The sequence below is a fragment of the Solea solea genome, chromosome 20 (genome assembly GCF_958295425.1).
Source record: "Solea solea chromosome 20, fSolSol10.1, whole genome shotgun sequence".
Lineage (NCBI taxonomy): Eukaryota > Metazoa > Chordata > Actinopteri > Pleuronectiformes > Soleidae > Solea > Solea solea.
Genome location: NC_081153.1, coordinates 10,999,373 through 11,026,638, shown reverse-complemented (window position 1 = coordinate 11,026,638; position 27,266 = coordinate 10,999,373). Strand labels below are relative to the sequence as shown.

The 27,266-nt window shown below is 42.9% G+C and overlaps 1 protein-coding gene across 16 annotated transcripts in view; it reads left to right on the top strand.

Annotated features, from left to right (window-relative positions):
* Positions 1–27,266, top strand: part of adgrb2 (adhesion G protein-coupled receptor B2) — a 174,610-nt gene that overhangs the window by 128,400 nt on the left and 18,944 nt on the right. For 9 of the 16 annotated variants that reach the window (XM_058620059.1, XM_058620066.1, XM_058620069.1 and 6 more), the window contains 15 exons: positions 7,111–7,214; positions 7,509–7,611; positions 7,860–8,010; positions 10,124–10,193; positions 11,573–11,639; positions 14,794–14,879; positions 16,536–16,634; positions 18,430–18,529; positions 19,148–19,219; positions 21,289–21,381; positions 22,429–22,692; positions 24,193–24,232; positions 24,677–24,691; positions 25,901–26,073; positions 26,223–26,906. In XM_058620059.1, coding sequence (XP_058476042.1) covers positions 7,111–7,214; positions 7,509–7,611; positions 7,860–8,010; positions 10,124–10,193; positions 11,573–11,639; positions 14,794–14,879; positions 16,536–16,634; positions 18,430–18,529; positions 19,148–19,219; positions 21,289–21,381; positions 22,429–22,692; positions 24,193–24,232; positions 24,677–24,691; positions 25,901–26,073; positions 26,223–26,906 — 2,121 coding nt within the window. The remainder of the gene's footprint in view (positions 1–7,110; positions 7,215–7,508; positions 7,612–7,859; positions 8,011–10,123; positions 10,194–11,572; positions 11,640–14,793; positions 14,880–16,535; positions 16,635–18,429; positions 18,530–19,147; positions 19,220–21,288; positions 21,382–22,428; positions 22,693–24,192; positions 24,233–24,676; positions 24,692–25,900; positions 26,074–26,222; positions 26,907–27,266) is intronic. The other 7 variants (XM_058620062.1, XM_058620071.1, XM_058620070.1 and 4 more) reach the window with 7 other exon arrangements.

Below are 27,266 nucleotides of genomic sequence, written 5' to 3'. Positions count from 1 at the left end.
GGAGGAGGGGTGGAGGGATTTAGAAGCAGTACTGCCATTATAGGCCATTTTTACAGTGGAGTGAAGGATAGCCAGTTAATCCTGTTTACTTTCTATATCCTCTGAGATTCGTGTGTGTGTGTGTGTGCACACACGCATGCTCACACGCGTGCTCACGCATTTTCCTGTGTGTCTAGCAAGAGACCTTCACTATCAGACACAATACAGAGGTTGCCACTTTACAGAAAACAGTGAAACAGTTGATTGAGTGAGGTCATGGAGCCATACAATAAGCCAAGCCACTTAATCCCCAGAATGACTACATTGGGAATACAAATCCTACAGATGGAATCGGCTAGAGGACGGTCTTGGAGACTGGCTTAATTAAAGTCAGTTTAACATCTTGCATCTTTTTAGTCCATCACGTGAGATTATACCACTTTTTTTTTTTTTTAAATGAGTCACAGTTTTATAAATAGTGCCAGTATTTTAACCTAAGCCCTTTTTTTGCCTATTTTAACCATAAAAAGACCATAAAAATGTCCTTTGAGGAAGTGCTTTTGCCCACTTTTCCAGAATAACTTTCAATATCTGGCAGTTATTTACAATTGAGCGCATGTTAAAATACTTTGTTGACAATTTAAAATGAAGAAAAACAAGTAGTTGCACATGAACACCATGATTTTGAGTGTTCAATTTGAAATTGGAAACAGTATAACTGTATATTTAATACAACATTTATTTGAGTCTTCGTCTCAATGCACAAAAACAGGCCGAAACATAAAAACTATGTCACAGACTCTGACTCGCTGTCTTCCTGAAACAGCGCCAGTCAAATTACCGTAATAACCACACGTTGCCTTTGACGTGCAACTTCTCAGCTTTCAGAAAACCGTTGGAATTTTTCCCGACAGCACAAACTGTCGTGTAATTACGGTAATGCAAAGTGCGCTTGTGCAAACGTGTTGCCTGCGATACGCTCGGTGTTAAGGAGTTTTAAACTTTTAAGCCGCAGTGTGAATCCTTAGAAGGTGAACAGGAATAAAACAAGGCAGACAAGGAAAGGTCATTAAGCTGTTTTCATAAACTATTTACATTCTTAAAGCAAAGCAACAACCTGAGAAGTGGTTTTTGCCTTTCCTGTCGTGAGCTTCTCACGTCCTCTTTTACCTGCCACAACGACTGCCTTTGGCTCAGTCATTAGATTAAGACTGATATCTTTAGCACCTCATCAAAATGGGGAAAACCTTCATGGGTCTGTCTATTATTTGCTCTCTCATTATCTGGAATTCGTATTTTTGACTGGAAGCGGTTGAATTTGACGGGGGATAAAGGATGCACCGCACGGTGGCATGCTGCCCTATTTGAATGATTACAGCTACAACAGGAGGATATGGTTTTAGGAGAAAACATGAAGCAAGACAACAAGGATACAGTGGCCAAATACATTGTACTTGTCAACTTTAATTAACTAATGGGGCTTGCTCAAAATCTACAAGGGACTCTGCAAGGACTTGCCTTAAATTTTTTAAAACCCTCATCATATTAATTGAGGGTTCGATAGAGACAATAAATAGGTGATGCACGGTGTCTCTCTCCGGCTGAAGATGTATAATGATGGAGCATGGCTACAAGGACAGGTTTAGAGCTTAGATAGATATTTATAAATGTAGTCCTTTTTTCGATATGTCGATGAATATGGTGATATAAAAGTATATATAAAAATAAAATAAAAGCGAGGGGGGCAAGAACAGGTTAGACATGACACTGTGTGTTATACAGATGGTGCCTCAGAGGGCACCTGAAGAAAATGTGTATTTTGCTGGATTCAGGTCTTCTAGGTGATTTTCTACCTTTTAGCTTTGCCGTCACTGAATAACGTGTACAACAGGAGAAAGAGCCCGAGCATAAAGCCAGCACTAGATGTGATGTATTCACATTTTAGTCACCGTGTCAGCCTTCTATGTTGTCACACGTTGACAGAAGACTCGCGGCTTGTCTCGAGGCCACTGAAGTCAGTGTGTCGAGCTGAATCATCCCGAGTCGGCTGAATTGATTCCATTGAAGCACATCACACGTTATATTTACCTCCCGCTATCACAGCTTAGCGGGGGCTATTGAATGGCAGGAACACAAGATTAGTGATATGTAAAGAGTTAAATCGCTCCAGTGGCAAAGTGTGCCGGTGTGTGTTTCTGTGCCTGCACCTGTGTGAGGACGAAAGGAGCATGTGGATGCCTAGAAGTTTGGAAGTGCCATCTTTTCAAGGATTATATGGATCATACTACAAGGATAACCTACACATATGTGCACATTATGTATCCTGCTGCTGTATTTCACAGACTGTACAATACTTCTGCAGGTCATTTTAGGGAAAGCAGTTGAGTCAGAAGCACTCTTTAGCTCTTTAAACACTTAAAGGAATAGTTCACCAATTTGCATTTAGCTTTGTATGACGAGAATAGGGGTAGTATTTTTTGAAAAATTGTGCTTTCCAACCTCAGTTTCCCCTGAGTCGAGAAATATCTTCATTCTTTTTCTTTGTTACGTGCCCACCAGTGACACTTGGTCCTGTTAGCAAAGATGGCGGACACTGTTTACATTCTGGTAATGAGGTCCCGTCCCCCTACGAGTGGGTCTAACAAGTGCAGAATTAGCGCTGCAGTTTCAAGGCTTGGACCAAGTGTCACTGGTGAGCACGTAACACGAAAAAAGAATAAAGATATTTCTCGACTCAGGGGAAACTTCAAAAATACTACCCCTATTCTAGTAATACAAAGCTAAATGCAAATCGGTGAAGTATTCCTTTAATGTATTTTACATATTATCAACCTTTTTTTATGGCCAATGTTATGCTTTATTTCATAATTGAAATACCAGTTCAAGTCATCAACAGTCCCTAATTTATCTAATAAACAAGCAATAAATACAGTGCACTTTAATATCAGCACTGTGCCATCATCATCATCACTGAATATTCTCTTTTTTTTGTAATTCATTTATTGAATAAATCATTGTTTCCAAAAAATGCTACCATTATAAAATAAAAACAAACAGCTTTTAGTGTATTATTACTGTATAACAAAACTGTAGCACACGACATGAGTCGAGTGGCGTTGAATGCACTCAAGGATACACACTTCCATTTGCCTCAGTTGTCGTCCTGATACGAAGGACACATTTGCGAAATTGCTTCAAACAAGTGCAGCATTGTATAATCTCAGCACTATAAATCGGGAGGGATGGGGGGAGTAAGAGCAAGACAAGGTAGGTGGGGAGGTATGGGAGGAATGAGGGATGCAGTGAGGGAGAGAGAAAGGGAGTGGTAGAAAGATAGGTCGGAGTGGAGGGAGCAGGATTGTCAGCGAGAGGAGATAAGTAGGTTAAACTTCCTGAGCTCAAAATAGCTATCTTCCCCATCACATGGTAGCCAGGCTGCCCAGGGGAACCTGGTCTTCCACAGCAGAGCCTCAGCACACTCTGGTCTATTCTCTCTCTCCCTCTCTCTTTCTGTTTTTCTCTTTTCTCACCATGTTCACACACAAAACACAGCCTCATGCTGTACCTCCTCTGACTGCAACATAGTCTCATGTGTTTATGACAAGGCATTTTCCTTCTTTGTGGCATCATTTCACACGACGAAACAGACTCTAAATCTAGTCGCGTACTCTAAGTGAACCAATAAAGAAAACAACGTTTGGCAAATTCTCACAAAAGCTACACATGTATTAAACGTAAATGTCAAGTAAGAATGTAATGTATTCATTTCCGTTTTGTTTGTATAGCTCCGGTTCGTAATATACTTTGTCTCGGGGCACTTTACATTGTAAGATCGAGACCTTGCAATTACACAGTGAGCGAGCAAGTGAGCAACAGTCGGGAGAAAAAGAAGGCTACAACTATCTGCCTCAACCGGTTTGGGTAGGAGAGTGGAGAGAATGACGGGTGAAAAGACAAACGGAAAGGAAAAGAAGATGATAGAGTGGAGATAGAGAGGAAGAGGAAGCATACAATAACATGACTAGCAATTATGGATGGATCCAGGATGTGACATGCCTCTGGGATAGGGTTCAGCTTCTTATGTGATCCTCAGAAAAGTGAAAGCCGCAGATGAAGGATGGATGAGGATTAAAAAAAAAAAAACTCATTAAAAAAAAAAAAACATTAGGAGGTGATGAGTGGCTGTATGATATATTGAAATCGTAATATTTGCAGTAAGTGAGCTGTGGTGTCAAGTCTGGATGTGGAAGCTGTAGAATCAGGGATACCTGAGGAAGAGCACAAACTGGGGGGGATTCTGTCACTTGTTGGCTAAACGCTCACTTATGACAAAGAACGAGAAAGAAAGAATGAAACTGAATTGGATTTGTGTGCCTGTGTGTGAGAGAGAGAATGTGTGTATTGTTCTAATTCCCCGTGCATCCTCATGTTATATCCTTTGACCCTTCACTCCACATAATATCAAACACAGAACCTTCTTCTTTGACCTTTCTCTAGATACAGATGCTTGTCTTATCAGTCTTTTTTTTCCCTCTTTTCTGTGCCTCTTCTTTCTCAGTTTTTTCATCATATTTCACCTCCGTTCTCCTCTAATGTGTCAGTTAGTGCACAGTATTGGTATTCCAGCCTATTTCCTCTAGAGAAATTGACTTCCTTTGGTCGGGCCACAGAAAACCACTAAAAGGGAATCTTTTGCTCTCTCTTTTTTTTACCCTCCTGTTCTTTTTTACCCTCCTGCACTCTGCTCTCTCTCTTCCTTGTGCTTAACTCTTCCCGCTCCATCTCTTTCTTTTCACACACACACACACACACATGCAGTTTGAACACTGCCTTTCAATTGCTTGGCACACCTCCCTGGACGTGCCTTTGTGTGAGCGTGTACTTTATTTCCAGTAAGCAACACCTTGGCTATGTGTGTGTAAATCTCTAATGAGAGGGACGTTTAGCCACCCTAGGAGGAAAACCGCGTGATTGAGAACTTAAAAGCAGGCCTACTCTCAAGCATGGCGGGGTGTATGCTCGCCATGCAGCTTCATCTGTTCCGCGCCTCATCCTTTCAAAGGCACCTCAAGAGAGGCAAAGTGTACGTCCATTGTACACCATGACCTAAATCAGTTAATTATGTGCTGCGGTCTTGTGCTTTTACCCTTGTACATGTGAAATCATGCAGCGGTAGCAAATAGGTGAACAGTGGGGTGTAAATAAGGATTTTGTTTGGCTTGTGTTACACTGGCTTAGGTATATTCTCGCTCGGCAGTGGCTTAATGTGATATTGTAAATGAAATTCTGGTTACAAACTTACAAACGACGACTTAGCACATACACATGCCTGCACCTACTTTAATGAAAGGCTATTTTTGAGTCCGCTCAAAAGGGCGCCTTCCACGTACATGTCACTTTCGCTTGGATTTTAAGGTGCATACTAATAGTTTGAGAATATTTCCTATTTTTGTCTGCATTCGTGAAGAATGGATATATACGGTTTTGCGAGGAGGTCATTCTCCGAAAAACCTCAGACGGTTTTACTCTTCTACACGTGAGCCGTCAAAAAACAGCCCAGTGGCGAGACTCACTGTTGATGCAGAGAATGCACTTGACAGAGTGGAGTGGGAATTTTTTAACATAATGTCCTGGAAGCTTTTGCTTTAGGGTCAGGATTTATCAACTGTTAATATGTTATCGAAATAGAGCATTCGTCCTCAGCAAGGGACACATTTGTCTCATAGATGGTATCGATATCTGTTGCTTTCTCTGCTTTTATTTTGAAATCATTGAAAACCACTAGATTTAGATTTATTATAATCTTTCTTTTCTTTTTTTTTTGCTGCTTAATTTAACCATAAAAGGGCCAGAAAATGTCCTGTGAGTAAGTGCTTTTGTTCATTTTCAACACCTGGAAGTTATTTACAATTTACTGCATGTTAAGAGGGTACAGTTAAGGAAAATTAGATTTTAGAGTTGTATTTAGAGAAAGAAAAACCCACTGTACTTGTACGTGAATATTAGATTAGGACTTTTCATTTTGCAATTTGACCAGTATAAAACATACTTCCATTGAAATTTGTGATATTTGATAAAAAAAAAAAACGATTAACTCTTTGAGGAAATGTTTAATTGCATTAGAAAGTCTGGTAAATCGACTTCTGGGCAAAAGTCGCCCCCTGGTGCCAATAAATACGACTAGGTTCACTTATTAGAGTTACTGGTTCAGTATAAACAGGCCTTATCACTGCAACTAAAATATCGGGCACAATTAATATGCGTGGTCATGTGATACTTGGATACGTCCAACACGCTGCAAAGAGAAGCCAAAACGAGAAGATCGGTGTACTACTTTTGACAAATAACACCTTTCACAATAGAGTCATTATATTTTATTCGGCTCCATCAAACAGACTCGTGCAATTGTAATTAAAAAGGTAATTGCACATAATTAACAGGCTATCATTAAACGGAGCTAGCGAAGGGGCCTTGCAACTGAGGGACTGTAACCGTTAATAGATAACGTAAGTGCAAATCTGGAAAAGTGCCAACAATTCATTTAATCTGCGCTGGCAACATCAAAGTAGCCAGATTTATTCCAAATGTAGCTATCACTTTCCCTCGCTCATCAAATCTGTCTATAACTAACAGATAAGCCTGTGCACAGCACTGGCTCTTATGTTAAAACCCTACATTTGCAGGCAGCAATTCAGACTGTTAGTCATGGACAAACACAGATGACTAACGCACAGCGCTGTTTGCCTTTCACTGTGATTTTGCTAATGAGAATGTTTTTGTTCAGGAATTTCACTCGTCGAAAGGAATATTGGTGGTCTGATTACGATATTTATGTATTTTTGAGTATTTATTATTCACAATTTAAGCCGAGTAGAGTGCAAATACATATGAAGAGTAAACACGCATGTTGACTTTGAGTAGTTAAGCGAGGCACAGTCACGAAAGCAACGCGATGCCAAAAGAATTCCTTTTTACCCGGAAAAAGGCCACATCATGGAGAGTGGATAACACTCCGTGTACACTGCGATAAATGGTTTGTCAAGCAATGCCCGTCTGTGTTATACAAGGTCTTGCAGTCAAATATTAACTATCAGTTTTCCTTTCTCTGTCTCTCCTTTTCACTCTCTTCAGGACATGGGTCCTTCAAGTATACCCTCTGTACCCCTCATGGTGGGCTGTGGAGTCTCCTGCACCGCTCTGCTCATCCTGCTGCTAATCTACGCTGCCTTTTGGAGGTATGAACACACACACACACACAAGCCATGTTGTCATACATGTGTCCTCAGCTGTGTCAGAACTGTACCGGGGCCTGAGGAGCAAATGGTTGAATTACAGCAGGGGGTGGTAATTAGATTTTTTTTGTAACACATGTGGCAGATGGCAAAATAAGCTAATAACTCTGCCATGTCCAAAAGAGTTGTTGTTCAGTCCATCACTGTGTCATTAATACTTAAATCACACGCCTGTCCCCTCTGGCTCTGTTTCTGTCTCGCTCTCTCTCTCTCCCTCTCTCTTCCTCGGCTGTGTAGGTATATCCGTTCGGAGAGGTCCATCATCTTGGTGAATTTCTGCCTCTCCATCCTGGCCTCCAATTTGTTGATTTTGGTGGGACAATCTCAAACACTCAGCAAGGTGAAGCACTGAAATGTGCCAAAAATTGCGCTGTCAAAAGATCTCAAAAATGCATTAACGCAGCGAACCTACTCACATGAGTCCAGTAACACTGCTTGAGACTAAGTAGAAGCCGACATTTTCTTTGGAAAGGGACTGTGTGGCGGTGACAATCGTTCTTCTTTTCTTTTTTTTTTTTTGTGAAAGGTCTCCAATTGTTTTTTGTTTTTTTTAATCTTACTTTTGCGTTGTTTATCTTCTCTCTTCAGGGCCTTTGTACTGTGACTGCTGCCTTCCTGCATTTCTTCTTCTTGGCGTCTTTCTGTTGGGTGCTGACAGAAGCGTGGCAGTCCTATTTGGCCGTCATCGGCAAATTGAGATCGCGGCTCATCCGCAAGCGTTTTCTGTGCCTCGGCTGGGGTGAGCATCCACGAGCACTTGCGTCACACTTCCCACCAAAATGGCTGCGGTGTCAATTTTGGCCACTGCTTTTTGAAACAGGCGTATATTTATCTTTATACAAAAAAACTAATGGGGTATGAAAGCTTCCTCCATTTCTGACTCTACTGATCTTTCCAATAGAATGCATTCTTCAGAATTCAATAAAACTGAACTTGGTACAAAGGTTATTTAAAGATGTCAGACATTTTAATCCAGTGTTGGTGAAATTTCAGCATAGCATTTGTCATGCACTATAGCTGCACCTCATACAGGTGCAGTCGTCGTCTGTTGCAAGGTTCGCCGAGAGAACGCTGTGTTATCCTTAATGCCTGAGTATGACATATCATATATAGCTATATAGTCACCCTGCCCCGCAGTAATTCAAAACACATTTTTTTTTTTTTTTTACTCCACTGATGCACTTTCCATTCCAGCTCTGCACTTAACACCGGTGCACTTACATGGTCTCGGCAGCAGAAGCTACATCCACTTACCGTTCTTGAGACTAATGTTCAGATTTACCTTGAGATGAGAAGAAAATCGTATAATACCATGAAGGCAAATGATTCCGTCTGCTTTGTTCTGTTTAAACCCCCAAGATCCACAATGATATTCACTGAGCAAAACAGGCAGGGACGTTTTACTTATAAAACGACGACCGAATTATGCTTAAAATTCATCAGTATTGTCCTTTTTTTCACCTCTTTGCTGAATGTTTTGTTTGCGTGTTAAAGCAAACGTTCCACTGCGCTGTTCATTCAGAGTACAGACACCCGTCAGCCTCTGTGTCACTTCATTGAGCTGCCATTTCATTGTTCCACAACAAGCACCATCTTAGGGGACAATCAAATTGTGTGATACAAATCTACACAGGCCTGGCGAGATGCTTTGAGATAGCTAGAGAAATTACAACTGCTAACACACGCACGCATGCGTGCACACACATGCACACGCACACATGCTGTCTGTTCATTTCACTTGATATTGATCCCACCTAGTCTAATCTGCCAAGTCACTGATGCCCTGATACAGAGCAGGGCGAATGTATAGATGTTGAACAGTCACAGATAGAGAGATACTGGCTGTGTGTGTGTGTGTGTGTAGTTTCAGCTATAGAACCACCCTGCAGACGTACAAATGCTCATGAAATGCATGAGCAAGGTGGAGGGGATCAAACAGCCTATCCTCCTCTCATCCTTTTTTGCAATTTTCCCCTCAAATTATGTGATTGAAATATGTTGCCATGGAAACAGGAGATGGGTGTGTGCGTGTGTGTGTGTGTGTGTGTGTGTGTGTGTGTGTGAGTGACTGCATCTTTGTTGGTTTAGAAGGAAAGTGTGCATGCCTGATGTATTGACACGCGTTGCCCGTTTTTTAGACACGCGAGATTCGCGTTGTTGTGCAACGAAAACTTTGCACTTGCTAGTTAGTGGACCGCCTTGGCTCCCCACCATCTTATTTGTTAATGTTAATGTGACTTTCTCTAATTGCTTTTCATTTGCAACCATAATCACAGCTTTCTTAATTGCATAAATGTTTGCGGAGCCGAGCTCGTTACAGGCCGAGCGTTCCTTCTTTTCCTGGCTGCGCCCTCGCTGACACTCAGTCTCACTCACATTTACACTCACACCCACTCCCCCGCGCTCACATACAGATTGCTTGAGTTTGCTAATTAATGCGTGACTTATTGACCACACCGAGCTCTTTCCTCACACTTTCATAAACTCGCTCTGCCGCACGTGCTCTCACCCCTCTGTGTTTCGCACACTTGAGGCGGCGGCGGTGGCGGCATGCGCATGATGGCAGTCGCCGTCATAATTTTAATCCTTGCCCATGTTTCTTGTCTGTGGTAAGACCTTTGAGAGCACATGCAGAGCACATGCAGAGCACATGCAGGCTTACCTGCTGCAGTGCCCTTGGTCAGTTTCAGTCACATATGCACATATTACACATTATTGCATAGTTACTTGGCGTTTCAATAGTCCTATGGAGTTGTACACACCGGAAATGTATTATCTCCATGCGTCCCTATCTACGGTTCCTTTCATTCCCTGTTTCACCACTTTTGATCTCACTCTCTGTTCCTCTGCAGGTCTTCCAGCTCTCGTCGTAGCCGTGTCGGTGGGTTTCACCAGAGCAAGAGGTTACGGCACAGCCAGCTAGTGAGTAATGTTCCCTTTTACTGCTTGAGATAATATTGAAGGTTTCAGGCTAAGGTATGGTTTTGTTTTACAAATTATTAAGGAGCGAGTGTCGCTGAACCAGTGAATCAATAAAGCTCAATGTCAATTTGACATTCGGTTTTCGTTCCTTCATCCGTCTATTCGGTTTATTTTCATGTTTAAAAGGTGTCAAAGGGCAACTAGAGACTCTCCCAGCATGCAGTTGGTGGAATGCAAAACATGATTTTAGATTAGTTTGTGCTCAGCTTTTTTTTTTCTATTCATTAAAGACCCTGAAAACCAGGTTTAAGCTTTTCTCTGTAATGTCAAATAACCATCTTGTAATTTAACACTGGAAAAGAAGCACAAGTATCATTTAAATAACATCGCTAAGTATCATTTATAAGATTTCAATGGTCCAAGGCACTAAGGCCAAGGTCTGAATCTGCTTCACTAGAATAGTCAAAACTGTTACACAGTTCCTGTTACACACGCACACAAAATCAAATTCATGTCATGAACATCCATCCAACTTAGGAGAAAAGCACATGTTGACTCGCACACACATCTCATTAAGATTGAGGGGTTTTTATGCCCTGTAGAAAAAAAAAATCAATATCATTCAGGTGAAAGCATTATTTACCTTTCATGTTCTCAAAACATGCTGGTTAATGGTGCTGTTGACTGCATGAAAACACATTAAAATAAGCTCTCAAATGTTCTCTCTCTCTAACGCTCTCTGTCTTTACTCAACATTTTCATTAATAAGATGTGCATTGGCTTTTGGGCTGTGTGTGTGTGCGTGCGTGTGTGTGTGTGTGTTTTCCTCCCTTTGCCTCCTCTTTATTCGGCGGCAATTACAGGCAAAGCCCTCACTTTGCTCTCGTGACATTACTGGAGGACACATTTAGACTTGTTAAGTCTCAATGGCTTTCGTACCATGTACAGGTTGAGAAAATGTTTCAGGTAGTGTGCATAATGACTTTGCTCAGCACTTAGGGCAATATTTACGGAAATAGGCACTTACCTGCCAATAGAAATGACTGCTTTATTGCTCACAAAGGCTATTTGAGTAAATGTGTTTTGTTTGTTTGTTTCATACTTGTTGTGGTTAAGAACGTAGAACCTTAAGTTATAAAAAAAAAAAACGTAAGCTTCCTTTATTTGAATGTGTATTCCCTCCCATAGTTGTTTTTATGGGTAAATCTGATTATGCAGGAGGAACAAAGCTGAAGGACTGAGTTATGGCACACATTTTTTGACTACATTTAATAAACATACATTGAGTTAGACCAGAGTCAGTGGAGTGATGTTGTTCATAACAATGATTTTTTACAGTTTCTGTGCATAACAACATTTGCTCTGTTCTATTCCCTTAGCTGCTGGTTATCCTTAGAGGGCGGTCTGCTTTATGCCTTCGTTGGGCCTGCTGCAGTCATTGTGTTGGTGAGTCTGCCCAGCATAACTTCCCTTCACTCTGCAGTGGTACCAGTCTCTCTGCCTTTGCATATCACATCATATAACCCCGTGAATATTCTGCCAAGTGACCCCTCCAAGCTTGTTGACCTCGGACAATTTTCCCCCACGCACGCGTGAGCGTACACACGCCCCGGGTATCCACGACAGAACGATAAGCTGACTCTTTTGACCCTTGAGTCAAAAAATGTCACTCCAAAAAAAGGCAACTAGAATCCCGCAGACACACAGGCTCACCCAGCAAAGCAACACATGTTCTAGCCCAGCAGCAAAAGCTATCACTCACTTCAGTCCATAAAAACAAATGTTTTGGGTTTTTTTTATGAAAAAACTGCTTTTAGACACAAATGTGCATTTAACAGTGTGTGTCTCAATTATGATTGTCTTTGTTTTTGTTTATTGCTGTAATATTGATTGCGTCTCAGTGTTTTATTCAGCTGACACTGTGGCTGTTTCTACTGTTTGTACTGTTAGGTGGACATTTTCACCAGTGGGCCTAATAAGTCTGGATTTTTAACTAATAGCTGCAACCGGTGGTGTGCAGCGACGGCTACACATTGGCAAGCAAAGCTGCAGAACCGCTCTTGGTAGAGGAGTAAGGATTAATATAATGAATGTAATAACTACAAATAGAACCAATTTAAAATGCTTACGGTATTGTAAATCATCAGTACGGTTAATAAAGTCCAATCTTAAGACGTAGCATCTCATCTTATAAATGAGAGATGGACCAGTGGTATCTCATAGAAGTGAAACAGACCAGTGCAAAATGTCTTCTGGGTTAAAAGCAGTCCTACCTATTGTACATAAGACTATTGTTGCAAACCAGGCCATGTGAAATTAGTGAGACAGTGTGTTCCAAGTTGGTTGTCCCCCGATTTCTATCTTCTCAAGACTTCCCCAACGGAAGGAGTTAATAAATTGCTCATCAGTATAAATTAGCTCATTAGTAATGGGTTAGGATTAGGGTTTGCATTACAAGTCCCAGAGTTTGGTCAGCAGGACATATAAATTTGACTTGAATATTGTAGAAATCTGTAGAAATATTGTTTGTTGCCCATCACAAGTGAAATGTTGCTTGCCTTGCTTTGACCAACAGCATGTATGGTACATGTTAGGAAGGATGCATAGATAATGCTGAAATATTATAATACTATTATTATTTAAAATAATACACACAGTCAAAAGATTGTTTTGCCTATTCACAATACTGCTTGAAAGTATCCATAGTTTGTTGCTTAAAGCGATCTTAAAATTCTAATGAAATTAAGGTTGGGGGGGTGTAATCTTCATGTGAGGGAGATGAAAAGTTGTAGCTATCAAACCAAAGGACAGTTTTGTAAGTTTTTTTTATTTATTTATTTTTTATCGCTGTCTGGTGTTTATTGGGACGTTTCCAGCTCCCATCATTTCTGCCTCCACAATGTCAATGTGTACTCCACACCCCAGCTGTTATGTGTTGGTCCCTAGCCCCCTGGTGTTGTTGCTGAGGCCCCACTCTAACAAACAGCTGTAATGAGAGTAGGGCGTCGGGCAGAGAAACACAGACCTTCCCACAGGACTCTTCTCTAATTAATGAACCTGGCCTTGGGCAAATACCAGAGCAAGATGACGCTTACTCACATAGCTGTGGACAGACATGACTGGCATAACAATGGCGCTATCTGGCACATCGTAGGTAGCTGTCAGCAACAGCACATGAGAGGGAACGAGATCAGAGATACGGTTTCGAGCAAATTGTACAAGCTGCCAGATGCACCATACCGTCAGAAGCGGCAAAGAAATAGGCCTCAAGTTTAAATGTGCTTTTGTGCGAAACATTTGAAAGTCAGAGTTAAAGCTGCTCAAATACTCCTTTCTAGCAAATGTGTGTAAGCGGACACTCTGATACAGACCTTGATTTATGTACTAGGAAAACAGAGGGAGATGTGCGATCACACACGTGGGACTGACCGTTGGATTATAAATAACATGTTGCCGGCATAGAACACATCCCAGATGGGTTGGATTTAAGAGTGGAAGAGGTCTACATGTTGCAAGCGTTGGCTCGTATCTGTCTGCATGTATCTGTGTCTAATACAATCTGTATCACTGGGTCACTATAGCCAGATGTTTGGGAAGCTTAGCTATAGTACGGGCTTCTCATTAGTAAGCAAAGACAGGATTAATAGCACTGTTTTTTGTTTATTTCTTTTTTAAGTACAGTCCAAAGGTCCGATTTGCATTTAGCTTTGTATTACTAGAATATGGGTAGAAATTTTTTGAAAAATTGTGCTTCCCAACCTCAGTTTCCTCTGAGTTCAGAAATATCTTCCTTCTTTTCTTTGTTACGTGCCCACCAGTGACACTTGGCCCTGTTAGCATAACTGTAAGCAAAGATGGCGGACACTGTTTACATTCTGGGAATGAGGTCCCGTCCCCCTACGAGTGGGTCTAAAAAGTGCGGAATAAGCGTTGCAGTTTCAAGCTGGTGGGCACGTTACAAAAAAAAGAATGAAGATATTTCTCGTCTCAGGGGTAACTGAGGTTGGGAAGCACAATTTTAAAGAAATACTCCCCCTATTCTAGTAATACAAAGCTAAATGCAAATCGGTGAAGTATTCCTTTAAGCTTTAGTAACAATACAAACTAATTTCAAAACTGTTGTAGAGCTATGGCTTAAGGGTCATATTTTTTTCTCCCATGAGTTGTTTAATCTTAAGACTACTCTGAATGTTCTAGTTTTCTTTGATATATTACATACATGATTAACCATGACACAGTTAGTTCTGGCTTTTGTCAGTACATTTAAATATGTTTCACTTGAAGAGCTGATAATGAGCATTTCAAGACCTTTTAGCCCATTGTTTCTTCATTTAGTCAAACAAAAAAAAACTGTAAATTTGTGCCGTTTTTTTCCCCCAAGTGCTTAAAACTTCACTGAGTAATGTAATGTAAATGTACAAGTCAGCCTGGCAAAAGTACTGACACTTTTAGTTTCGTATCTGAGACAATTAACAAGTTGTCTTCATGCCACGGAAACATTGAGAAATTTAAAAATACTGGTGATACCGTTCATTGACTCCCTGATGGCGCCACATCCATTACTGCAACTGTGATCAAACTCTTCTCTGATCTCTTTCAGGTGAATATGCTCATCGGAATCGTCGTGTTTAATAAGCTCATGTCTCGAGACGGCATCTCAGACAAATCTAAAAAGCAGCGAGCTGGGTAAGTTCACTTTCAGAACCCTCTGCACCTCACACACACACACACACACACACACAAATACACACATGTTACTCATCCTCAGGTTTTTGTGGAACCCACCTGCAATTGAGTTGCATCAGATCGGATTTTCACCGTGTCAGGCACAAACACGGGGAGGCAACAATCTCATGACTACTAACTCAGACTGCTTTCAGTGGCCTCTGTGCACAGCCCTCCATGTACACCTGTGTCTCCAGTAAAGAAAAACAAATGGCAAAAGTACACGGACCAATTTAGCAGCAATCAGACAAGACACCTGTACTTTTCCCTCCGCAGTCTGTCACTGTCGTTTTCTACAGTTCTCATCCATTTCCCCCCAGTTTTATGTGACATGCATAAATGTGGATATGTAGCTCAGTGACAGATGGAAACCTGATTACATACAGCAAACGCTGACATTATGTAAATTAAACCTCGCTTAAACATGCACATGCTATGCACACGGCGCTCTTAAAGCTTCCACCTACAGTATTGCTTCAAAACAGTCGGTGGCTATGTTTACTAATTCAAAGAGAGATCTCCCCGACACTCTCAGACAAATCCATGTGTTCATTTCCATACCTATTGATCCCATTGTTTCCCCCCTCGCTCTCCTTCACGCCTTCTCTGTCTCACATTAAATCCCACACTTCATGTCTTTTTTTTTTTGGGCACAAATCGACATTTTGTGTGTAGCTGCAGGAGCTAAAGCACAGAGTGTGCCTTCCTCTCCGTAACAAGAAAAGACCTCCGTGTCATCCGAGTGTTTCTTGGAAGTGTGCGCTTACAGGGCAGCGCTGTTGCTCACAGGACAGGCTGTCATTAGTGTGTAATGTATTTCTTTATGGAGCCATGGGGATATGGTTGGTACTAAGGCGATGAGCTGTGATAACACACTAATGTAGCAAAGCCGTTGCATGGCCCCATAATTCTCCCCTCATAATATAGGCCTACAGTACACACACACACACACACACACACTTTTTATGTCCTGAGTAGTCAATAGTGAGTACACAATCAAAGCTTCATTGTGCACTCACATGTGTAGATAAGCAACTCTCTCTCTCTCTCTCTCTCTCCCTCTCTCCCTCTCTCTCTCTCTCTCTTTCTCTCTCTCTCTCTCTCTCTACCTCCCTCGCTCTCACTCACACACACACACCTGCATACTGTGGCGGTGCAATAAGATGCCGGCTGTATTTCCTGTCTGTGTCACTGTAATCTTTTAATCCACATGACTCTGCCGTATAACATTGAAATGTCCCGTCTCCATGTGCTCTCAACTTGCTCTGAATCAGCCTTTTGTATTCCGACTGTTTTTCATTGCTGCTACCTTTTTATGATCTGGTTTTTAATTTGCCTGTCTTTCTTTTTCTCCCTCCCCACTCTCCCCCCCCTTTTTCTTTTCCCACTCCCTCTCTTTGTTGTCCACATTTTCTCTTGTTTATTTTCCCACTCTTCTTTTGTTTGTATTTTTCTTATCTTGGTTCTTCTGTAACTCCTGACACCTTTCCCATCCACCTGTTGTCACGACGGGAACTTGTGTTTCAACCTCCTCCCTCTCCTCCCCACATGGTTTTGTATATGTATTTTTGTGTGTGTGCGTGCGTGCGTGCTTGTGTGTGCGCACATATCCAAAAGTATCCCAGCGGATGCGCGTAGTCGACTGCTCCTGAAATGCTCCAAGTGTGGCGTGATCTCGAGCACCGCTATGTCCAGCTCGACTGCCAGCAGCGCCATGTTAGTCCATCTTCATTTTTCTATCTCCCTTCTCCTCTCTGTCCATCGCCGACTCTCCATCACTCTCTCCCCATTTCTGTTCCCCTATCTCTGTGTAATACTCTCCATTATCCTCTCTCCATCTGCTTCCATCTTCTCTCTCCCACTTCATCTGTGTAATCTCTGGCTGTCTGTAACAATGCGGCATGACATTCAGACTTGCTTGGATAAAAAGAAAGCAAAAAAAAAAAAAGAAAAAGCCTGCACTTGAAGCTGCCACCATTTAATGAGAGCAAGTTAGATCCAAACTGCTCGGGTCGTACAGAGCAAACCTGACCCAAGTCGAACTGTATTTGCAAATCTTCTTTACAGTTTGTTTTACCATGTTTGTATAGTGTGGTAGTGAAGAGGCTTAACATAGCCGGGCAGCACAGTTCCCAGGAAAGCTTTGCTGTGTGTGTGATGCACACAAACATACACAGTTAAGTATCTACATTTCCAGTTCATGTAAATACAATGGAGTAATATAAACATATAAAACACCTCCCAATGCCAGTTAAAAGCGTGTATTCTGTGGAAACATACATATATCTTTCTGTTAAGAGCTTTCTTTTTCTTAGGATTTTTGCTGTATTATGCATGGCTGTGGTTAGATGCCACATTTTTCTAAAAGAAGCATTCCACTAATATTTAGTGGCCATATAATTTCTGGGAAAAAAAAACCCCAACTGCTCCACTTCAACATGTATTGCCTTATGTGGAATGTTTGCGGGGTATTAAGTAGGAAAATTAAAGACAATCCCACAATTTCAGCACTGCAGGCGTTCTTGTGCGCCCTAGTATCTCTGCCCTCGTGCCAATCTTTCATTATGGTCTATTGTTTATTTTGGAAAAGCAGACAAACAGAGTAGAACAAGCTCATATCTGTTATCTGTGATGTTATTCGTGCTTCATATAAACACCGGTAATCTCGGATCTGCCTGGCAATTACTAAATAGGTATTATGTAATTATCCTTACAGTATACTCATTTAAAAAGCTAAGGAACTGTTTGTCCGTCTGTTTCCCTGAGTGCGCTCACCTCTGTTTAAAAAAAGAATGTGGAAAAACACAACAATTATGTGATTGATTTTCCTCCAAATTAAAAGCTAAACCAATTGGTGAATCATGTGTACTATTCACATGTCATATTGGTTTCCTCGTGTTACTGTGCTCCCATAATGTATAGGCAGGAGGAGCAGCAGAGCTTCGGCGCTATGGTTTTCTTTATTATCACTTGGCCGTGCACCTGAGCCGCGTAGCCACACAGATCTGTCCCTCTACCACGCTGCCAGTTATAGGACCTATGAATATGTGCTCAAACAGCATGAACATTTTAAATTGGTGTCTGACTCTTTAGTGTCACTGACACAGATGCACACACACACACACATACCCCCTTTAGAAGCCCCCCCCCCCATGTCAGTACTTGTCAATGTCCTGTCATCTCTCAGTTCGCCAGCATGACACTTACTGTGCATCAACCATGTAATTGTGAGCAATTGTCAGTCTCGTAATGATCTACATGATTACACATCACCCTCCACTTCTCAGTTAGAATATTAAGTCTGAAACCTGAGTGTGAAAATCAGCCAACTGCCAACCAGTGACTAGTGTGTGTGTGTGTGTGTGTGTGTGTGTGCGTGTAAGAGAGAGAGAGAGAGAGAGAGAGAGAGAGACTCTTACTATAGCTAGCCTGGTTTAAGACTGAACCCCTTGTCCCTTCTTTCCTCTCCTCTCCCCATCCTTCTCGCTGTCTCCTTCTTTTTCTCTGACAGGGCCTCTCTTTGGAGCTCTTGTGTGGTTCTCCCTCTGTTAGCATTAACCTGGATGTCAGCCGTGCTGGCCATAACCGACCGGCGCTCCACGCTCTTCCAGGTGAGACGTCTTACACGCGCACCTCTGTGATCCGTCATGAAAAAAAGCTCCATTAAGTCACATAGTCGTATAGACAGAAGCAGAGTGATGGTACTCCGAGGTTTCTGGGGAGTTGGCATTTTATTGATGCTCATGAATGTACCAGTGATGCATAATAAAGCATTGCTGTGTGTATTTGACTTGCATTCACTCGTTTATTTTGTTTATGATTCAGGATTAAAATGAAAAAAGAAAAATCACAAAACACACCAGAAATATAGAAACATATACATAGCAGTGATGGTAATTTTAGGTTGCCAGTTGCACCTTCTGGAGAGAACAGAGGGGAGTCAGCTGTCCCATACGTCATCTGAAACGAAAATTTGAAATGCATTTTACTTGTTCGGCATCCTTTTTTTTTCCGTCTATTTTTACTGTTCAGAAAAATCTGCATTGCTTCATTAAAGCTGCTTTTCTCTTTTTTGACTTTCACCTTGACATGATGTATGACGTGTGTATGGGTGCATGTAGGTAAGCTGGGAGGACAGCATAAATCCCTTTGAGGGGAGCGCCGTTGTTTGTGAAGCGTTCTCGCCGTTGAAACCAACACACAGTAATAGATGTCCCTTGTCTCTTCAGGTCCTGTTCGCCGTCTTTGACTCCGTTCAAGGCTGCGTCATCATCACCGTCCACTGTGCGATGCGCCGAGAGGTGAGTCCAGCGTCTGGCCCTCTGTTAAGCAGACAGAGCTGAATTCATACATGTGTAATTCTGACCTCAAGAGCACTTACTCACTCACTCACTCACTCAGGTGTTGACAGGTGTTCGGAAAATGTCACGTTTAGTTCGCAGATCAGTTCTGAAGTCACGGCAGATCACAAGCGGATCAGACTCGAGACGGATTAGCCCTGGAATTCGTGTCCTGCGCCGCGGTCGCTTCTTCGTCATAATGCACTATGATAGTGTGCCATTGTCCGTCTCATCCAAGGCTGCTTTAAGGAGCTTACAAAGATGCTGGATGGAATAAGACGATAAGTCCCCCAACTAATACCCCCCAAGTGTCTGTTTGCCACAGACTTTGCAGCACCCCCAGGAGTGCTGAATTTTGAACTCATTATGCACATACAGCACTGCACACATATATTAATGTCCCAGAGACACACATTTACACACACACGCCGACACACACACACTAGGTTTACTCCAGCGACATCAATGGATTTACGGTGACATCAGTTTTCCGTAACTGTAAATGTGTCTTCGGCTGCTGATACATGTACACTTGGCACTGCTGTGCCTACATCCAAGAGATCATTATGATATTGAACGCACTGCACTGTGTAAGTGAATTTTTAAAGGGCCGGGAATGCTTAGCTGCATTAAATCAATAACACAAAAGCAGCAGGGATCAGGGTACAGTAAATCCAGGAATTATTTATTGCAAATGTATGAAAATCCCCAGCGAGAGACTTTACTGAGCGTAAATCCTATGTCGCTGCAGAACAACGTTGGCGAGAGAGAGGTGGAAGGAAGGGAGTGAGGGGAAGGAAGGAGGGAGGGAGGAAGCATTACAGTGCAAAACTAAGAGAAAGAAAGTGTGGTACTACATGAAGTACACTAAACATCCCGGCAAGCAAGGATGTCGAGCTCCTCCGTTGCTCCAACAGCATGTAAGGTGCAGCGGAGTATGAAAGGGCCGCGGTGGCACAGTCAGCCCGCTGAGATCAGTCGAGGCGAGTTGAGTGAAGGAACAGGTGTGACGTCAGCGTTGTTGTGATTAGGAGGCAGCAGGAGGGAGAGGGAAAAACAACAGGGAGATGTGAAAAGCAGAGGCATATTGTGAGAGAGAGAGAGATACTTAAGTGTGGAAAGGGAAGAGAAATAACATGCAGAGATCTGTGGGAAAAAGGTACGTGATTCAAGAGCGAAGTAGGGGATGATCGTAGGGGAGGAGGAAATCGAGAGGAAGGTGGGAGAGTCTCCTCACTTTGAAGTCAGAGCGTGCTGCATTGAGTGCCAATACACACACACACACACACACACACGAAAACTCATGGTAAATGAGGAACAAATGCCAATGAATATGAGTGTAGACATAAAGGGAAGGAAAATGTGTAAAAGGAAACAATGGAAGCGATACGCCAGCCCATGCAGTATTAATCAGACACGGATGATTCTCCACTCCGCTCATTTGTAACACACAACCACACAGTGGAAGCGAAAACGCTGTCAGCCGCTCTCCTTACACGAGCGCTCCTTCCACGCCGTGTGTGATTGTTATGGGATTTGACAGAAGCAGCATTGAGAAATGATGTTGCAAGTAACCAGTGTATCTGTAATACAGAGCATGAAAGGGGCGGGGGGGGGAGAGAATCTCAGTCGCCAGTCCTTTTTGACATGGAGGAAGATTAAGAAAGACTATATGAAGCTGAAAAGGCTTCGAGGTCAGAACGTCTATATGCTGTGCTGTTGCTTTTAATTGGGACCATGTGCCACTGATCTCACAAAGCTCAAACGGGACACTTTGAAATGCCGCTGTGTGTTCTCTACTTTATATCGCTTTTACTGACGGTTATGTAAGCAAAGAAAGGGCTGAGCTATATTTGTGAAGACTGCAGCGATCCAGCCACTGCAATTCTCACACATTGTCTTGTTCGCTGAGCATCCGCAACGGCACAGATGAAAATGGAATATAAGAAGAATATATAAAATCCGGCATTTACCTCCTGTGTCCTTGTACGTTCTTTTTCTTTGAATTCTACTCACTCTCTTTACTTCAGGTGCAGGACGCAGTGCGCTGTCGGATGGGGGGGTGTAAAGACGACAGCGAAAACTCGCCAGACTCCTGCAAGAATGGACAGGTGCAGATCATGGTGAATAGTATTCCATTTCATCCCACATTGCGTTCGTCTCAGACTAACATTGCCCAGGTGGGAGAGTTCCATGGGTACAACTTGCTTTGAAACATGCATGGTTGCTTTTACCAAAGTGCTCTCTTTTCTCCTATGCTATTGCCATCCATAACACATATTCACTATTGTTTTTCTAATGCCATACCTTTTTCTTTCCAAAACATGTTTTGACTGCATTTCCCATAGAAAATGTAGCTTGGAGACTGACTTCCTTAAGTGACACAACGTCATAAAAACTGAAAAAGCATTGTGCTGACGGTCAAAACTGACCCCGTGGACTTTATGCTTGATCAGAAACAAACAACTTCCACTTTCAGATTTACTTTTTAACCCAAAGTCCTTTGTCTTTATTGGAAGAGCATAGCAGTCCACTAAGGTTATTGTACATGTTCCAAATGTGGTTAAGAGTGTGATAAATCACACAGACTTGAACTGCCCTGGCAGTGTCGGCACAGTCACACCGTGACTCCGAGAGCGTGAGCAACTCTCACACAGCCGCTCCTTTTATTTCTCCCTCAGACCTGTTTGCTGTAACGATTATGGCTTTCTGAAAGCCCCTCCGAGGTTTTCAAGATTAAACTTTGGAGCCATCATTCTGCACGGGGACCTCATTATGACACATTCCTGTCTCCGCTCTCATAACCGAGAGGAGCGCTGCGTTCGATCGGATTCGATTCAATTTTCACTTAAATGTATCATTATCGCACGGCTCTCAGCGTTGGCTAGTTGCCATGACGACTGTTGTTCACGGAGAACAGTTCGTAAAACCTTGTTTGCTCCAGGTTTTTGGTTGAGATATGGCGTTGCTTTGACGAAGACGAGCACATTATGCACAATTCTCTGGAGAACATTCATTGTGATAGATAATTCAGAGGTTGCCTTCAGCACGCATCGTCATCACCATTAATCTCCCGTATGATCTCCGTGCTCCCCCTTTACAGCACTGCTCTCATGTCGTCCCTCCCATTCCAACTCCATGTTTTCCATTCGTTTCTTTTAAACCATCAGAAAAGTCCAAGCGTGAGCTACTGTGGGCGACAGTGTGGTTCTCCACATTACGGCACAACCCTGTGCAGCTCGGCGGGCCACCCGCTGCCTCTCCCCCCGCCGTGCCAGCTGGCATACCAGCCAGGCTGTTACCTCAGTCTGCCCCACAGCAACCACAACGCCGGGCTAGACCACAGCCACGCTGTCACCCACGCACTCCTGAACAATACCCACAGCCATGCTCATAACCACAACCACAACCACAACCACATCAGCAACCAACTAGTATGTCACCCACAAAAAAAAAAAAAAAAACCCCGATATTAGTCATACATGGTTAGTCGTGTGTTAGGAAAAAGGTGCACTCTGTAAAACAATATCCTGACTTCTGAGAGAGAGCTCTGAGAGATACAAAAGAGGATCAATGCCACTGTCATATCTGTAACTAATGATCACGCTACAGTATATCTTGTCTGCGTATCCTGTACAAAAACTAATTTTTGAAAACCACCAGACAATATTGTATCGAGTTCTGTGTTGCCTTTGTTTACACATTGCACCTTTAAATGTAAGTGTAATTACAGTGTGTGTAGATAGACGCCGCTGCTCGAAATGCTGCAAGGTAAGACAAAAACGTGCTGCATATTACACCAGACCGCGTTCCCCCTTTTTTTTTATCAAACAGTTCTTGTCGTTGACGTCTCACTACACATAACTTGTGAGCTCTTTCATGGAGCGCGTGATGGATTTGTTTAGTTCAATTTGGAATGGAGAGAGAGAGAGAGAGGTTTCTTTCATATCCTCATTCATTCATTTAGACCCGTTTACGGTGCTCCCAGTGATTTGCGTATACCAAGAGCTCCTCCACTCCTCTGAGACCTTTACATATTCTGTCCTTCTCTCTCTCTCTCAGTTTTTCATTTTCCCCTTTCTCTTCCCACTGCCACTGTGGTGTGCCCAAACTGTCTAAAATCTGTAGTTTATTATCCAAACAAAGGCTTTTGTAAGTGAATCCCACCGAGGACCAGGAGGAAGCTCTGTGGTGAGAAGAGGGAGGACTGCGACTGAATAGCAATGAGCTTCACTTTCACTAAACTTTGGAAAAGTCTCGCGCGGTGGCCGTTTAGGAGACAATACTTCTTCGTTTACCCGACCGCCTTTTGGGTTTTGGCGTGTTTCTTAACTCCAAGGAGCGCTGCCACGCTGCATTTCTGAAGTAAAACCTAGATCAAAGTATAAAATAAACGTGTTTGTTTGTGCACATGCTCATAATCTACATAGAATTGGTGTTGTGTGAATGTTTGTGGTGTGAATACGTTGAAAAGTATTGCTATATTATCTGTGAATAGCAAAGTTTATAGTAGTTTGGATATTGTGTAGATCTCAAAGTGTGTTATCTGTGGATCTGCTGCTGTGAAGTGCACATCGGAGCTTCTTTGCCCTCATGTATACAGTTTACTCTATATCCTCTGTTCTTGCAGCTAGAAAGATGTGTTAACTGGTGTGACTAAAAAGGAAAAAAAAAAAAAGACATATTGTTTTGTTCTCATGCATAGTTGGCATTTTTAATTGACTGTCACCATGGCAACAGATCCCAGTCCTCTTTTGTAGTCACATTAGAGCATCAGAGTCATTGAATAGAGCATAACCATTTGAGATCCAGTCATTCATCTGGCCGCCTGATCCAATACTGCTGCTACTGCCATGCTAATATAATGTCATGACAATACTTAACACATAAGTCATTGTATTTCCTCTCTTCCTGTCCCGCCTCCCTTCCCCCAGACGGATTTTGAGAAGGATGTGGACTTGGCATGTCAAACAGGTGAGTGATCCCTTCCACTTGATTTCTCTTTACCCCCTCTCTCCCATTTGTCTTCTTTTTCTTTCTTTCTTTGTTTTAACTTTTGTCCAGCACAGGGTTAGCATTGCAGATTACGCAACGGGAAGGTTGTTACACTCTTTATTTTGCTGCACGCAATGACAGGCGATGATGTGCTACATCTCGGCACAGTTGTGCGCAAATTATTATGCCTTATCAATCACACCGACTCTGCCCAGTAAGTGTTCGTTCAGCAAGCATATGTTCCGACGAGGCTGTGTTTAATTGTGCATGATAATAACACTCCTCAGTGTGTCCAAACCTGAATCGCTGGCTGTCGATGAAAGGTGTTGTTAAAATGTGAACAGAAAATAGTTTATGTTGTGCTTTAAGGTATTAACACGCCATCACTTCCCCCCCCCCCCCCCCCCCGCTCCACCCTTGCAGAGAGAGGACACCCATGTAAGTTGAGCACCTAAATGACCTACATCACACTGCCTGGTCGTTTCCTAAGCCTTTTTAGTAGTCCCTATAGATGAATCCGGGTTGTTGGTGGAACTCAAGAACCACTTCTTGACTTCAAACTCAAACCCACCGCATAAAACAACTGTCGGATTTGTCTATAGGGGATTTTCTGGCCCTCTACTGCAGATGAGAACTACACCGCTCTGTCCTGTCCTTTCACGTCACCAACACAAAAGGGACGCAGACATCCAGCTTCAGTCTCTGATCTGAATGTGTAGCATGATGTATCACAGCATCCACTCAGTCTACAGTAGAACAGTCTGTGTATCCCAGGCTTGGTCTAGAATTGGATTTATGGAGTGTGGTGTAAATAATAATTCCCCGTCTGGTGACAGAAACAGCATGATATCGAGCATGAATACCCAGATGGTTCAGTGTGCGTGTGTGATTGTGATAACAGATAATAGATAATAGTTGTGATCAAGCATTGTGTCTCATTAGCATGTCAAACTGTGTGTCATTTTCAGTAGCTTTTCAAGCAATCTTTTTTATATTATTATTATTATTATTCTGAACAATGTGCATGAGAGCTAAGCCAAAGCCACGTAAGTATTTTCCATATAAATAAATAAACTCGGAAATGCACACACACATTGTAGCACATAGACTCTCACTGATATGTGAGTAATAAGCTGGTGAGCGAGATATGGGACAGTACTCGGTCGGCAGCGAGGGGAATTTGGCTTCATTTCATTTGAGTCGCACAGCAGTTTGCAGTGTGAGGCTCTTTTTTTTTTTTGCCCGGCTAATAAAAATCCTGGCTCACCAGCAAATCTTCAAGATGGGGCATCGACTTAAGGTCACAGTGTCAGAGACAAAACTCATATTAGTTACACTGAGCCATATAAGCCCCAAAAACCCTTCCATGTGGTCTCACAGCTCCATTAACCGTCTTTAATATTGGAATAATTCCTGCCACATGTGTGTTTTGCTGATGCTGCTTTGTCACCTGCCTGCTGTTCGGCATTTATTATATAAATTCATCACCATTTTTGATATTCATTACTTTCACTTTATTCATTCTGCCCCATCTTTCACCTCTGTTTACTCGTTCCCTTCTCACCAACCACCACGACACCTGCCGCTTCCCTGTTTCCTCTCCCTGTCTCTGTGGCTTCCCTTCTCTCCACGTGTATCTTCCTCCAGTCATTTTCAAGGAAGTCAACACTTGTAACCCGGCCACCATCACCGGGACCCTTTCTCGCATCTCGCTTGACGATGAGGACGATCCCAAGCTGGCAGCTCATCAGGAGGGGGGAGTTGGAGTAAATTTCAGCTCCCTCCCCGGGAATATTCCCCCTCCTAATCTCATTGTACAGGTACACAACTGACGTTTATACTGGCTGAGAAATGGTAGAGTCATTATAGAGCTCCGAGGGGGGGAAATTCAAGATCAGTGATCATTTTATTGTCACTTTTTTTTTTTTTTTTTTTTGCAGAATCACATTTGTTTTTGTTTTCCCCAAAGGTGCCGCCACTAGGAGGCCTCAATGAGCTGAGTGAGACGCCTCTAAAGAAGGAGATGAATGTGGATCAGCAGAGACAGCAGGGGCAGCAGTGCAGTGGTGCTCCAATCTATCTGTGCACGGAGAGCAGCCTGGGCTGGGCACGCCCCCCTGCTTCTTCCAACAATTCCCAGGACGGAAGTGCTGGGAGTGGAGGCAGTGGAGGAGGAGAGGGAGACTACATGGTCTTACCTCGCAGGACAGTCAGTCTCAAGCCCCCAGCACCCACCTCCCAAGGAGGCCTGGGCCTAGGGGGCGAGGACAAGCCTCTCAACATCACAGTGGAAGATCCTCCCTTCCCACCGCCTCCCTCCCCCCTGACCCTCCACCCGGCTGAGAGCGAGGCCTACCCAGTGGACTTTATGCCGTCCGGCGTGGGCAACATAAACATTGCCATGAACCTCAACCGCTCATACGGTACTGTCAAAACCATGCCCCATGGGCATGGCCACATTATGCCTCAGGGTGGTTTTGTACACTCCCACAGCGGACACATGCACAACCACGGGCATTCACTGCAGGTGAAGCCGAGTCAGAGGCCATCAGTCAGACAGATTCTGACGGGGGGAAGTACAGCGGAGAAAACCAGGACCCTGCCGCGTAACCTGGGCAGCACCAACACCAGCCTCTCAGCAGGATCCCTGGAGGTGGGTGAGAGGTTGAGGGCTGAGGGAAGAAAAAGTTCCCAACGTCACTGACGCTTTGTCCACTTTTCACACAACCTTATGGGTTTAAGTGCTGGGTGTGGTGGTGATGTAGTAGATGCAGGGTCGGACTGATGAATAGAAGAACACTTCCTCTCATTTTGGAGGGGGGGGGGACAGAAATATTCGGATTAAAACCAAACGCACATTTATAAAAAAAAAACATCTTTTGACCTTGAGAAAAAGACAATGGAACAATTTGCGTCACATAGCGGTGTCTCTAAAACAGCGTAGTCAGTGGCTGACATCCATGTCACTGCATAAGCACAGCCTTAAACGAGTCATCGAATCACACACAGTATA